Genomic DNA, 16,454 nt, shown 5'->3' on the forward strand with positions numbered 1-16,454 from the left:
ATGAGGTACAAGGGATCCAGTTTTGATGTTGGAAGGGATGTCATTTTTATCAATACCTGAATTTGCAGCTCACACAAGAATTTTAAGTCAATTGTTCCACTGCACGGCAGGCATTTTTATCACTAAACCAAGATTTTGCCTTCCAACCTCTTCCACCATCTATATTGTATTTATCCCTTTGATGTTCAAAAAGAATCTTTTGATTTGGTTTGGGAGTAATACTTTTCCAAGCAGTGTCCATCCTCACCTAAATGACAACACCAGGAAAACTATTCAGGAAGATTTTATTTATTTATTTATTTATTTATTTATTTTATTAAATATATATACCGCCCTATTCCCATAGGACTCAAGGCGGTTTACAGGGAAAATTAAAAGCATAACATACAAAAATTAAAATCAGTTAAAACAATTAATTAATTCAAGTCCCCGAAATTTAAAACTAAAACCCAATTAAAAATTAAAACCCCTCAGTCTGGGCCAGACAGCTTGAAGAGCCAAGTTTTCAGGTCCTGGCGAAATGAACGAAGGTCGGGGGCAGTCCTAAGTTCCGTGGGAAGTTGGTTCCATAGGGCCAGCGCACCCACAGAGAACGCTCTTCCCCTGGTAATAACCCACCGGCATTCCTTAACCGGCGGTACCCTGAGAAGGCCCTCCCTGTGAGAGCGCACAGGACAATGGGGAGTTGATGCCGGCAGCAGGTGTTCCCTTAAATAATCCAGACCCAAGCCATTTAGGGCTTTATAGGTCATTACCAGCACCTTGAATCTCACCCGGAGGGCAACCGGAAGCCAATGCAGCTCGCGGAGAAGAGGTGTTACATGGGAGTATTGGGAAACTTCCATCACAACTCGCGCGGCTGCATTCTGCACCAGTTGAAGCCTCCGAGTGGTCCTCAAGGGCAGCCCCATGTAGAGAGCGTTGCAGTAGTCTAGCCGGGAGGTCATGAGCGCATGGGTGACTGTGCGCAGGGCATCTCGATCCAGATAGGGCCGCAGCTGGCGCACCAGGCGAACCTGGGCAAAAGCCCCCCTGGTCACGGCTCCTATATGGTCTTCAAAGCTGACCCATGAATCCAAGAGGACGCCCAAGTTGCGAGCCCTATCGATGGGGGGTAACACCTCACCCCCCATCATTAATGATGGAACAGCCTGGCTAACCCAAGATGCCGGTATTCACAGCCACTCAGTCTTGGCAGGATTGAGACAAAGCCTGTTTCTCCCCATCCAAACCCGGACCACCTCCAGGCAACGGGACATCACGTCGAGTGCATCACTGGGTTGGTTCGGGGTAGAAAGAAAAAGTTGGGTATCATCAGCGTACTGATGATACCCCACACCGAAACCATGATTGAGCTCGCCCAGTGGTTTCATGTAGATGTTGAACAGGAGGGGAGAGAGGACCGACCCCTGAGGGACTCCACAAACGAGAGACCTCGGGGCGGACCTCCGCTCTCCCGTCAACACCGACTGCGAGCGGCCCAGGAGATAGGAGGAGAAACACTGTAAAACAGTGCCTTCCACTCCCAACCCCCTGAGAGATTTTGTTAATACTATTCTGGAAAATCTTAGAAACAAAAATAGGATTCCTTTGTTCTTTTTCTGGATGATAATTTATATATTTATTTGAAAAGTGAGCAATCTTCTGGTGATTAAGGGATGAATTTTGGGGTGAAGCAGGTTGGCTGGGGTAGTGATAAACAAGGCGGTGTCATACTCACAGTTAGCACTTAGAATTTTCTTTCTTTTTCTTTAAGTGATGCTACTTCTATTTTTAAATCAGTTTTGGAATGTCTTTTGTACCAACAAAAATTAAATAGGATGGTGAGGGAAAAAGAGAGATATTAATGTAAAGTACTGGACTAATTAAGTCTATGATTCTGTCTCCCTATTTAAGCTTTTTGGGTGTCATCTGTCCAACTTAGGAAAAAACTACAATTTATAGTGCTTTGTCTCTATGTTTGCCCAATATACTAAGGAAAAGAAAGAGTTAATGAGATTGTGTCTTTGTATCTTTGTGTCTGTACATCCCAAAATTTACCATTGTCTTTCGCCAGTTGACTTGTTAACCAGAACTCGAACTTTAATATGTTATTCAAAGCCAAGGAAACTGCTATTTTACTTTTGGGCAAACCAGAAGGAGAAATAAGAGTCATTTTGGTGTACTGGTTAAAGCACTGGACTAGAAACTGAGCAAATATGAATTCTAGTTATGCCTTTGTATGAAAATTGAAATTTGCATTTCTCAAAACTCATTATAAAATTAAAAAAATTATGTTCAGCTGCAAAGTTTAAATATGAGAAAAACTGTTTTACCTTAGATAATCAGTCTAGGAGGAAAGTGACCGTTTTGGATGATCTGATATATAGGTTTTGTATTGGTAAAAATGCATATTTATTTTAATTTGGTGATAGAGCACCTGTAAACAACAAATTTTAATAAATATAATTTTATTTATAGCAATGTTATCAGAAAGAGAAGCATACTAGGGCAGATGTTTTTTACTATTCATCAAACACTATAAATATTATTTAAGCTATGCAGAAGCAAATACATCCTTCTATTATTCATGAATAGACATTGCTTAGTTTCATGTTTTTACTTAGCCTATGTATGTACAAAAAAGGTAACAGGTCTTTTTGCATAAAAGTATAATTTATAAAAAGTAATTGAGTAATGAAATTTTCCATTCCTGTTCATCTTATGGGTTTACAAAAGGAACCATCATCTATGAAATATTAAAAATGTAATTTTAGTCATTATATGTATAACAGGAGATTGTACTACACTACACAGCTGTAGATGTGCCATATACAGAAGAGATGAATCTTTATGGAATTCTCTACATGAATGTTTGTAATTTTTATTTCTATTGTTTTACTCTACAAGAGAATTATTTAGTATTTAATAAACTGGATAACAATTTAGAGAAATGCGATAAAAAAGAAAGAAAAAATAAATTGTTTATTAGGATTTTGAATTAAGAGTTTAAGCTTATTTATTTTTATTTATTTATTTTATTGCATTTATATACCGCCCTTTCCCTGAGGACTCAGGGCGGTTTACAGGGAGTTAAAAATCAAAAAAGCTTACCCTCAAAACTAGGTTAAAACTAAACTAAACTAAAACTGGCAGTGGGGAAGAATCTATGCCTCAAATAGAAGCCTTCACAAAAGAATATTAAAAAGCATACCATGCAATGCTCCATTATTTGGTTATTATATTGTTGGAGTTAGTATGCAGATTTTAGAACTTTTTAAGCAATTAAATACATTTATACTATTAGATTTCTCTATTTTAGAGCCTCCTGATCTCCCTCATTTCAGGTTTTTTTATTTGACAAAGATAACAAACAGAAATGGTTTAGAAACAAGGATATTGATGCAATGCTTCTATTTAAAAAGTAAAGACGTATATGAATTAGAATTTAGGTTTTGAGAAATGGGAAAATTCAGGTATGGAAAAAAGGCATATAGAAACAAAAGACAGAAGAACTAAGATCTAACGCAACTTTAGGTATTGTTGGCTATGCAGTAATAATAATAAAGATTGTATTTTTATTTAGCTTGTACCCATAATAATTCTTTTCTCAGTTTTAGCTGTTTTCTGTTATATGTGATCATAGATATTTAAACTGTGCCATGTTCTTGTGAGACCATATGACTAGCCAATTTTTGTTCTGCTAAACTGGAAGAATGGTGAAGATTAGTAGAATAAATTCAAAAATATTTAAAAAATGAATTAAAAGAGATCATAGAACATTCATTTACTTAACAGAATTGTGACCAGCAAATATATTACACTACAAAGCTTAATAGACCAGGGTGCATTTTGACAGCTATTTGGATTTGGATCTAAAACCTATTCTATGATAAATACATTAATATTTAAGATAACAAAAATGCTATTTTTATTACTGTTAAACAAAATAATTAATGTAACGTACAATTGGTAGATTTTACAACTAATTACATGAAAGCTAGTGTATTGTACTATGTTGGTAACATTTACAATCCTCATTTAGTAAACATGATTTATAAGCAGAAATTGTTTGGATTTGAATTTAACTAATGTACACAGTTTAGAACAATGTTTGCAGAAGCAAAAGACAAATGTGTTTTGAAAATAATAACTACAAAATACAGATGAGCCACAATACATTTTAGATAAATAGATGAACTTTATTTCAGAAGGATTTACTTTGCATCATACCTTGAATATAAACTTTCAAAGAAAACAATAACGATGGCACTTTAATTCATGATCAAAGTGAAGACAATAATTTGCCACCTATTCAGTCTGAATATGGTTAACATAATATTAAGTGCCTTAAAGAACTAAAATGCATTTAGTTTTCAATTATGATACAGTATTAGATAAGCAATGTTCTGTTAATACATGAATTATAACAGAATATTTCTGTTTCTGTCAGCAGTTATGAATTGCATTTATTTTAATATGTTTGTGGGATTACTCACTGGAGAGTATTTTTGTTAGATTTAAATACTGAGAATTTTTCAATATATATTTTCAGGGTGGAAAAATACCAATAAGATGGACTGCTCCTGAAGCTATAGCCTACAGGAAATTTTCTTCTGCAAGCGATACATGGAGTTACGGAATTGTCATGTGGGAAGTAATGTCATATGGAGAAAGACCATATTGGGAGATGTCTAATCAGGATGTAAGTTTTAACTGGTTATTACAGTTATTATTTTTTTCAGGATGCATTTATTCTGTTGCTTATTGAAAAGAAAACAAAAAAACTACAACTATCCAGGAGCACACTAGTAATAAGTCCTACTGAATATAGTAAGACTTGGCTTCTGAATAAACATGTGTAGGAATCACTGTTACTACCACATACTGTTAGAAAGTGGAAAATAAAAACTAATTCCCCATTGATCACTATTAACTGCAACTAATATAATTAAAATCGCCATAGAACAAGTACCATTGAAATTCTATTGCTAAAGTCAAATTATTTAGTATTCTTAGCTTTGACATCAAAGATTAATACCTGGGGAGAAACATAATTGAAGCAAAAGTTTCAGGATAGAAGCGAAACTCTTGCTCATTGTTCATTTCTACTGCAATCTCTCTTTGTATGATTATTTAGCAGGTGGGGATTGTAAAACATGATATCATGAGACTGCATCCCTTAACAACTGCAGTTCCTCACTTTCACTTGCCATTGATAAGCAAGGATCTTATGCGATTAAAACTTTCAACTTCCTATTGGCTTTCCAATTAAATGTGCTTGTGGGAACATTGAAAAACATCACATGACCTGGGGATGTTGCGATGTCCAGAACTACAAGGACCCATCATAAGTACCAGTTGTTCAGCACCATTGCAACTTTGAAAGGTGACTGAATAAATGGCCCTAACCCAAGGACTAGTCATAGCGTATAATATACATCAGCAGAATTTCCTTTTTGTGCCTAGCCATAAGCCAATGGTTCTCAAACATCGTAGTAACCCTAAATGATGAATTTGTGTGATTCTCACACTATAAATAAAATTGAGGGCAAGAAAGAAATATACCACTTATCTTTAATAATTAAATTTAATCTATACATCACAAAGTTTCTCCAATATTCTGCCATGACAAAGTATCAACTGCAAAGAAGAGCAAATCTCAGAATTTTGACTACACTCTCACTTTGTCTGTGCAAGCTCGATCAAGTTTAAAAATATTATTAAGCCATAGGTGATCTACAGTTTGAGAACCCTTGTCAAAACCTCTGGTGTACTTTGTTCTGATTTAACAAAAAATAAGGCAGGAAAGCTGGCTGAATGACTTCATAGGGTTATAGTTATGGGGAAACTAGGAATAGGACCATGATGTATGCCACTTTGACTTGCACAAAATAAAGGTGGGCTATAAATGTATTGTACTTAATGTGGTATGAATCTAGCAAACTGTCATTTATTCAGTGAAGCATAATTTAATATGAGATGTGATGCAAAAATCTATCATACAACATTTAATAAATTGTCCTTTATGGTAACTCAGTACATTTTATGGCTCTACATAAACGAAAGCAATATCACTTCACCTAGTGGGATCCAGAAGAAGAGCCTTTTCTGCTATGGCTTCCACCCGCTGGCATCTCTTGCTTCCCCAAGGTCAGATCTGCTTCCACTTGGCCTGCTTCCAAAAAGCCTTGAAGACATGGCTGTGCTAACTAATCTGGGTTCCCAATGGGGGTATGGCTCTTTGAAGGAGAATAATGGGGTAGAAAACACCCCACCTCCTCACTGGGTGCACTTTGCTCCCTCCCTCTCTATCCTGCTTGGTTTTATTTTAACTGGATTTTAAATTTAAGATCCTTAATTATTGTTTTAATGTTTACAGTGCATTTTATTCAGTGTCCCTAAGCTGCCTCTGGCACGATGGGCAGCATACAAGTTTGATAAATAATTAAATAAATAAATCTCCTCCCCCACTTTTTGCATAGGTCATTCTGTCCATTGAAGAAGGATATAGGCTTCCAGCTCCCATGGGCTGTCCAGCTGCCCTCCATCAACTAATGCTTCATTGCTGGCAAAAGGAAAGAAGCCATCGGCCAAAGTTCATCGACATTGTCAGCTTCTTAGACAAATTGATACGAAACCCCAGCTCTCTTCATACTTTAGTGGAGGATGTACTAATGTAAGAACCATTGAAGTATGCTTCTTGTATGTTCGTGCATGATTGTCACCCTTCAAATAGCCATGTTAATTGCATTATATACAATGATTTTGTTTCTGTAATAAACCAGTGATTTTTTAAATCATCATTCCTTTTTGTTTCCTCTATCATGACCTATAAAGCCCTACATGGCATGGGATTACCTACGGGAGCACCTGCTGCCAGCGTCAACTTCCCTTCGTCCAGTGCGCTCCCACAGAGAGGGCCTCCTCAGGGTAACACTGGTCAGAGAATGTCGACTGGTGACCCCCAGGGGGAGGGCGTTCTCTGTGGGCGCGCCAGGCCTTTGGAACCGCTTACCGGTTGAGCTCCGGATGGCTCCCGACCTTCGCTCCTTCCGCCATGATCTAAAAACTTATTTATTCGAACAAGCCGGCCTGGTCTGATGGGTTTGGGGTTTTATCATTGATTTTAATTAATTTATTGCATCGGGCACAATTATTTAATTTTTTTTTAACTTTTGTATCTTGTATTTTTGATATTTATTGCCCTGTACACCGCCCTGAGTCCTTCGGGAGAAGGGCGGTATATAAATCAAATAAATATAAATATAAATATAAATATAAATATAAATATAAATATAAATATAAATATAAATAATATAAATATAAATATAAATATAAATATAAATATAAATATAAATATAAATATAAATATAAATATCATGTCAGATATTCTTAATTTTTTCCTTCAGTTGTGCCCTGGCCTATACCTAATGCATAAGGCCAGTTTGGATGTTTTCCATATAATAAACTCCCATTGCTCCAGGAATCACATGTATATAAAGAAGAGTAATGTGGAATGACATGTCACTTAGTATATCCCAACAAATTCCAACTGTGTTAAAAAAAATATATAACCTGCATTTTTTAAAATTAGTTCTCATTCAAGTTTAAAGAAAAAGACTGATCAGTTATCTTCCTGCACTTATTTTAGTTATGAAATGGCCAAGGCACATGTATAAATGTCTTTTATTATGTATTCATATCTCTGATTTTATGATATACTCATATGTCTAGCGGTCTGTAGTTCCTGTAACTTCTCACAATCATTCAAAGTCTAGGGAAGACTTCATAAGGAAATTCCTTCTACTGGGTATGTGTGAGTGTAAATTAAGAGTCACAAAAGCTTTAGTGTGTGTGTGTGTGTGTGTGTGTGTGTGTGTGTGTGTGTGTGTGTACATACACCCCAATATTGGGTCAGAGGTGCCTTATTAACTATTCTATAGGCTTATATCTGCATGAAATAGCCCTCCATTATCTCTAGCCAGGACCCAAGACCAAATATAGTAGCAACCAAATGTTGAAGTCTCATCTTTAGCTTGAGGAAGAACTTCTCTCAAGCACAGCATAATGTGCTACCATCAATACTCCTAACTGGGCACCTGCTCCAAAATCCCCTTATCCAAATAGGTTTGCTCTTGTGGCTCAGAGAACACTGAAACTATTCCCCTTAGTTTCCCTTATCCCTATGCTGCACTGTAATTTCTATACAGACATGTGGAATTGTCTTATTTTGTTGCTCTATGACAGAACTGAACATGAGCAGACCTTTATTAGATAAGTTTCTATTGTACTTTCTGATTCTACTGCTTGCCCTACCTGCACTTTGGCTACAGTAAGTTCTGTGTTGCTGTGATTAAAATATATCATCACATACTGTACTCCTGAATATTATATTTTTATATGTTTTATATCCTTTTATTTGGATCAATGATAAGGATAGTAGTAATAATAATAATAATAATAATAATAATAATAATAATAATAATAATAATAATAATAATAATAATAATAATAATATAAGCTAACATCCGATTTGTATGTACTGATGTGGAAGGGATGTTTTCCATCTGATCATAGAATTAGCCTTTTTATTTTCAAGTTTGGAACATTGGCAGTGCCCATGGCAATGGTATTGCTAGTGGATAGCATCTGCTCATTTCATGTAGAACCTTTTCTCAAACACAAGAAAACAGTGAATATGGAAAGTGCACCTTTCCAATCACTACTTTGTAGCACCTTTAGAGCAGAAATAACAGCTTCCAAACAATAATTATAGCCGGCTGTCTTCCTGTGAAAATTTTCCCCTGGCAGATTTTTTAAAAATATATTTTATTAATAATTTTAATTGCAATACTAAAAAAATAATACAAAGTAAATTTAGAGAAAGAGAAAACAATATAAAGAAGAAAACATGCAGGAAAAAGAGAGAATGTAATGAAGAAAAAGAAGAGAAAATAAAGAAGTGACTTCGAGCCTTCATCACAAGAAGTATAAACAAATGTAATAAATCTTTACTCTGTATAGGGGTGTCAAACTGCCGGCCCACGGGCCAGAGCATCACGGAGAAACTGCGCCCATCCCATTGCCGGCAATGGGAAAAAGTTCCGATACGTCGCGCGACATCACATGATGTCGCGAGTTTGACAGATAACTCTTTAACCCATATCCCATCTGCTATCTATAAGCAAATCCATCAATCCAGGAGCAAAAAGTCCATAAAGGATTGCCAGAATATTGCTAAAAAAAAGTCTTATCTTAACCTTAATCAAATAAACCAAGTTTATGTTTCTTCCTTTTACTTCTAATAGTCTTGATTTTTAATTTAATCAAATCTTGTCACAGAATTTGATTTCTCTTCAATTCTTCTTTTTTCCATCACACAGATTTCTTCAAGGCTTTAACTTGTAGAATTCTTGTAGCTCAGAAATATTCTTGCATGTGTTTCCTTGCATGTGTTGCATGTTTGACATCTTCCAAAAGATTTTCAATACTATTCAAGTCTCAGGAGTTTGAAAGCAATTCTAAAATCTTTATTTTTCTTTCCTGTAAGTTTTTCATAGTTGACTTGGAGGTATGGTTATGATTAGTGTCTTGTTCAAACGCCCATCGCATTTCAGGTTCACTTGTTTTTACTGACTGAGGAATACTAATTTCTAGATTATATTGAGATTTAGCTGAATCTATTTTCTCCAACATTCTCTCTAATCCTGGAAGTCATAGCATCCCAATGTATAAGCTTAATGTATTAAAGTATTCTTTTCTATAAATATTTCACCTTTATACAGATAGATCCTTTATGGTTGTGGCAAAATAGTTCAGTTTTTGTTTTGTCAGTCCAAAGTACTTTATTCCAAGTTGTTACATTTTTTAAGTTTATCAAGGTTTTCTTTTTTTTTTATTGAAAAGTTTTAAAATACATTTTATCTTTAACAATCCCCCCTCCCCCTCCCCTACCTATCCCTCCCTACCCCTCCCCCCCTTTCCCCCCTCCCCCCCCACCCGACTTCCCAGAGCTAAGTACAGGGTATAAAAACAAAGAACAATCATAAACATCCATATGCTACCAACAATAAATTCTTAAATCTATCACTCTCTACCTCATATAAGATAACTACAGACAATACTAATATTTCATATAGAGAGAAAAAAAAAGAAAATAGAAAGGAAGACTTATTCAAATGCTAAATGAAACTTTTTAGTCCCGTATTTCTTCTGGATATATTCAATCAATTTTTTCCACTCCATAATATAGCGTTCTTGCGAATGATCTTTCAAATAAGCCGAAATCTTTGCCATTTCTGCCAGGTCAGAAACCTTTAAAGTCCATTCTTCTATAGTCGGCAGTTCCTCCTTCTTCCAATACTGACCTATTAAAAGTCTTGCTGCTGTAATTAAATTTAACATCAACTTAGTGTCCACAACAGTAGCATCTGTAATTATACCCAACAAAAAGAATTGCGGACAAAACTTTATCTTTTGCTTGAAGATCTTCTGCATATTCCACCAAATTTTTATCCAAAAAGCCTTGACCTTTTTACAAGTCCACCATATGTGAAAATATGTTGCATCTTCACCACCACACCTCCAGCATTTTGGCTGATAGTTCGGATACATACTTGCAAGCTTTTTAGGATCTAAATGCCATCTATAAAACATTTTATAAAAGTTCTCTCTTAAGTTTTGAGCTTGTGTAAATTTTACGTTCCTCACCCAGATCTTTTCCCACGTATCCATTGTAATAACTTCTTGGATGTTCTGGGCCCATTTTATCATACAATCTTTAACCAGTTCTGTTTCTGAATCAATTTCTATCAATGCAAGATATATCCGTTTGATATGTGCTGGACCCTGATTTCTAATTTGCTTTATCAAATTTTCATCAGTCATTGCAAAACCAGTTTTCTGATCTTCTTTCCACCTGGCCCGTAATTGAGTATATTGAAACCAGGTTTGAACAATCTTCTCATCTCGCAAGAAATTATACGATTTTAAACACCATACACTTCTTTCCAAGCTTAAAATCTCCTTATACTTTATTCCAAGTTGTTACATTTTTTAAGTTTATCAAGGTTTTCTTTTGTAATTTTTATGATGACTTTTGTGGTGAGATTGGGGAAAACGTTTCCTTTTAAGAAATTTTCGTGGAGATCACTGTTGTATAAGCAATATTGTAGAGTAAACCTATGGACAACTGTCAACCAAACTTTTCAGTAGATCATTTACATGATTTATGGTTATTTTTTTTTAATTTTTATTTTAATTCCATTTATATCCCGCCCTTCTCCGAAGACTCAGGGCAGCTTTACAAGCTTAGCAGTAGCCTTCATTCTATGTATATGCCTGCTTATTAGGGCTTTCACACACACCCCAAGTGGTTATCATTTTGCAGATCTGAATTTTCTGGAAATTATAGCAGATATTGTTGAAAGTAGACAGGGTCTTATACAATACAGATATTGCAAAATAAGAAATAAAATTAGACAAAATTCTCCAGATTAGATCTTATTTATCCTATATTACTGGGTTTTGATATTTTTGCCAATCTACTCTGCCCATTATGGATTTTAAATGGAAAAATGTCTGTCTAAAGTATATACTGAAATGTTTTTAAAGATGTATTTTCCTCTCAGAACAACATTTTGAGCTACAAACTACTACCAAACATTTAAAAGATGCACATTTTGGACCTTTCTATTCTATTCTGAACTTTCCCTTGTTTCATCCATACTGAATTCACAATATCAGATTATTCAGTTATTTCTATCTGATTCTGGCAAAAGAATCAATTCATTCTTTTCTCTTAAGCAAATTGTAGTGAACATTTGTAAGTAGAGCATTTCAAAGAGCAATTCTGTTGCAACTGCAGGAAAGTAGTCCAATCTAAAATTAAATGTATAAAGAACATTTGTATTTTGTTCTAGTAGACTTTGAAAACTTGAAATAAACACAACAGTAACAATTATTTTAATGAATGATAATATGGAATATTTATACTCTAAGGACAGAAATAGTCTCCAATTACAAGAAATATTCTTATAGAAAAAGATCTCATATCTAGAGATTGGATGGTGGGGGGAATGGAAGGATAGGTTATGACAGGAATTTCATTTTGTTTTCTTCTTCCCAAGGAAAAAAAAGTCCAATTGCCTTTTGAAAAAGCTCATTTGAGACAACTATGATCTGGATGATTGAGAATCTCCAGAGGAAAATATATCAAGGTTTCATAGCTTGTGTAATGTTTAATTTTCAGCCTAATGTACTAAGAAGGTATAATAAAACTAAATCAATAATATATTGTTCTTTACACAGAATGCCAGATTCACCTGGTGAAATTCCAGAATATCCTTTCTTTGTATCAGTCAGTGATTGGCTGGACTCAATAAAAATGGGCCAATACAAAACTAATTTTATGGCAGCAGGGTACACATCTATGGATCTTGTTTCAAGAATGAGTATTGAGTAAGTACATTATTTACTGGGGTTCCTATTTTTTATAGAACAGTGGGTAAGATTGGAATTTTAGAAAGTGCAAGGACACATCACAAAATGGCAGGCATGAGTTAAGTCAACAAATATTCATTCCCCATAAAAATAAAATAGTAACTGGATTTTAAATATCATGAAAATTTGCATTAGTCTTATCATAGTCTAAAATGCAAACTTCTATTACATTTCAAATCCAGTTACTCAACATCTACGATTTCCATTTTCTAATAGTTTTCAGGCTGAAGAACAACATGGAATGGTTTGACTATTTCAGGTTTAAAAACAGCTTGGAACAATTTGTTTTTGTATTTTCTGTACTTCAACCAATCTTTCCCAACATTACCTTTATCTTGCAGTGACATTAGAAGAATTGGAGTTGCTCTTATTGGACATCAGAGACGAATAGTGAGCAGTTTACAGACTTTACGGTTACACATGATGCACATACAGGACAAAGGATTTCATGTATGAAAATTCTAGAAGCAACTGTGTTTTGTGCCTGAGCATTTCTAAAATGGAAAATACTCTCACTCCTTCTTTCTTCCTGGCTTCAAAAACCGCAACTTCTTCATACTATAAACACAATAATTTATGTTAATTCTTCCAGCTTGGAATTTTTACTTACATTACATAGTTCCATCCTCAATTAACTGATGGTAACATCCTGGCCACTACTAAAAGACTGTTTCTATATGATGTTGAATAGCTTGGCATGGATGTATAACTTTATATAACAGTAAAGTATTCAGAAAACTTTCATCAACTTTTTTGAAAGTGAAGGCTTTCTTGGCTTGGAATTGCTACCTTCTTGATGTATTAGAGTTTGATGGTAAATTACTAAATAATAATAATAACAACAATAATGATAGACATTTATTTTCATGTTTTGTGACATTTTAGCTTCCAATATAAAATGTGCAATCAAGAAAAGAACTTGACACATGTATTTGTTTTATTGCTTACCAAATCCCAAATGTAGGGTTTTCTTATTACATTTATTTTGTAATTATTACATTTAGTTTATGACAACTGATATGCTGGAATGAAAGCATAAAACCTCTTGGCCAAAATGAATAATTAAAAGTTTATAGTGATTTTTTTTTGTAAACAGATGTTTACAGAATTTGTGTATAAACAGATACAGTGAATTATTGGCAAAGATCATTATCATATTTTTGTGATGCCAAGTGTTTAAATGTATTTGTTTGAACATCAGATTTCTCTATCTTAGAAAATTTAGAGTACATTGCCAAACAAATTTAACCATTGACTAGTTTCATTACTATTCATGTCTAAGTTTCTATATGCTTCCACAAGACTGAGCTAAGTCCCAAAATATATGTTTTAAGCAACATAAAATCCATGATAGGTACCAGTCATTTTACACAATGTAGTTACGTAGACATTATAAATACATATTTAACATGAGAAAAGATAAGAAACTGCTATTTACACATAAGGAAAAATGTCTTTAAGCCATTCATTGTGACATATTTAACTTCTCTAGGTTGGCCATTTTTTTAACCTAGAAAAATGGCATTTTTTATGAAACTATCATCAGTTTAATTCTCCTACTTTTTTATTATGGAAATGTTTTCAAGTTTTCCAATGAGTACAAATGGAAGAACATTCTAATTATCACATTACTTTCATGAAACATCATCCTACGCTTGTGACCAATGGGGGAAAAAATCTGTTTCAAAATTAAGCAGAATTAAGGATCGTATATATTTGAGTATATAAATGAGGCCATATAGGAATTGGTGCTCATAAATAGCCACTTCACAGACGTTTGAGCTATAACTTTTAGTAGCCATGTCATATTCCTGAAAGAAAATGCTGTTATCTGTATCGCTTATAAAAATTACATAGATCTAATTTGGCTACATCATCGCATTTTTGCATGGAATAAGTTCTGTACCAATATAAAAATGAGTACATTTGCATGCTCTAAAGGCCATGCACAAATTGCAAATAAGTAATAGTGTAAAGACATTTATAGAGAATTTTTAATTTATAATTCAAGAATAGATATGGCTAGCCTATACAAGGAAAACTTAAGATGGTCTAGCCATGTAAGGGAACTTAACAATAAGTTCAGTTCTTAGTTTACAATTAATGTACAATTTCAACTTCCAGTTCAGAGGTGGGTTTGGGGGAAGGTGTCTTTGAGTCAGTCTTACTACTGGCAACTACACAGGCTCTCGCAGTTTTCTTGGCAATTTCAGAAGTGCTTTGCCAGCTCGTTTTTTTCTAGGGTTGAGTATGACTGGCTCAAAGTCACCTAGCTGCTTTGTGCCCAAGGCAGAACTGGAACTCACTATCTCCTGGTGCCCCTAACCACTATACTAAATTGGTTCTTGGTTCCATTGAAAAATAGAAATGCTTAAAAGGGTATCTTGTGCCAGAGAGAGAAAAACACAGGAAAATGATCTTGACTAATAGTCTTTTTGTCTAATTTCAGTAAACACTTCTACTTGGCTTCTCATGCAAATGTTTTTGTTTCTTTGTTTTTCACATATAATTTCAGGAGTATATAACCTACTTGTAAATTAGGGTATTTTTTTTCCTTTAATTTAAGCCCTTAAAATGCAAACAAAAACTATTTTTAAAGACATGAAATGGAATAAATAAGAATATTTCTTTTATTGCCCATGTATTTAATAGATGCTAATAGTCTGGATTTTAACATCTTTCAGGTACTGTTATACATGCACTATAATGACCATATAGATACATCAGGTTTGCTAGCTTGGAAGTAATGTGTTATTTCATGCATTTGAGTACTGTTTATGAAAAATGATCATTGTAATGATTATGGTGGGTTTGCTCTTTATCTATTAAGGGAAAAGCCATATAAATTATATTTTATATTTTAAAATACAGTCACATGTATAGAGGAAATATTTCCTTTTTTTTTGGCTTTTCAATTTGCCTGCCAAGTTTAGTTTCATTCCTAGACTTTTCTAATAGTTGTTTTTTTTGCAACCTTATTGTATTATATTTTGTTAACATATATGGATTAAAAACTAGTTTACACAAGCAACCTCCTACAAAAAAACATGAGCTCTGCCTGGCCAGTTGCTAATCTCACAAAGTCAGCATCTTGCCACAACTCTTGTTATGGTTGAAACTATGGAGCATGCAACTGTACGTGAAGTACTGGCTAGCTAGATAAGCAAGCTCCATATGACTAGCTGTAAGTTAGCAATCAAGGAGCTATGTCTTTGGAAAAGTCTATTTGAACAATAGTGATGTGCCAAAAGCCAATTTCCAGGAAACCACTGGCAGAAGCAACAATCGCTTCACTAAACAAAGGAAAAGACAACTATCTGGCCTGTACTGATAACATTTTATAGCTATTTGAATTGTTGTTGTTTGAACATAATGGCTACTCTTAAAATACTGTCAGTCCCTCTCCCTCTCTCTTTCTTGCATTTGAATGTTGAATTCATCTGAAATGATGCCCCCCTTCAACCCAACACTAAATGCACATTTATTTCCAAATCCCCAATAATTCCTTCTGGGCAAATTCTTCCTTGATCATAACAAGCACCAGCAAGATTCATAACGCTATGCATGGGGGATGGTGTAGGAATGACCAAATTAATAATACAGGTAATCCTTGATTTATGACTACAAATGGTATCAGAAGTTCCATTGTTAAGCAATGTGACCATCAAGCACGACATTGAGTGACCAGATCACTTATTGACAGCATTGCTATTGTTAACTGAATTCCACTGGTTGATCCACCCCAATCTAAGCCATTCTGGGTTTGGCCCTTTTAGCTGTCCTGCATCCTGCCTTTCAGGGCAGCAAAAAAAAAACAACAACCAGAACCAAACATCTCCAGGGCTGATTGCCACTCTACACTGAAGGGTTTATCGGTGTGCTGCAGCTCTGGGGCAGCAAAAAGCACCTGATCTGCAGCAGAGTACAAAGCTTCAGCTGCCTCTGGAAGCCTCAGTCATCCCAACAGTACA

General features: G+C 34.7%; 1 protein-coding gene across 1 annotated transcript in view; it reads left to right on the forward strand.

Moving 5' to 3' along the window:
- EPHA6 (EPH receptor A6) overlaps nt 1-12,939 on the forward strand; it is a gene marked incomplete at both ends in the record, with an annotated part of 480,657 nt that extends 467,718 nt beyond the window's left edge. Inside the window, 4 exons of the mRNA XM_081326348.1 lie at nt 4,535-4,684; nt 6,465-6,658; nt 12,292-12,441; nt 12,825-12,939. Of these exons, the coding sequence (XP_081182474.1) occupies nt 4,535-4,684; nt 6,465-6,658; nt 12,292-12,441; nt 12,825-12,939 (609 nt within the window). The remainder of the gene's footprint in view (nt 1-4,534; nt 4,685-6,464; nt 6,659-12,291; nt 12,442-12,824) is intronic.
- Between the last annotated feature and the right edge of the window lie 3,515 nt (nt 12,940-16,454).

The sequence above is a fragment of the Vipera berus genome (genome assembly GCF_964194415.1).
Source record: "Vipera berus genome assembly, chromosome: 4".
NCBI lineage: Eukaryota > Metazoa > Chordata > Lepidosauria > Squamata > Viperidae > Vipera > Vipera berus.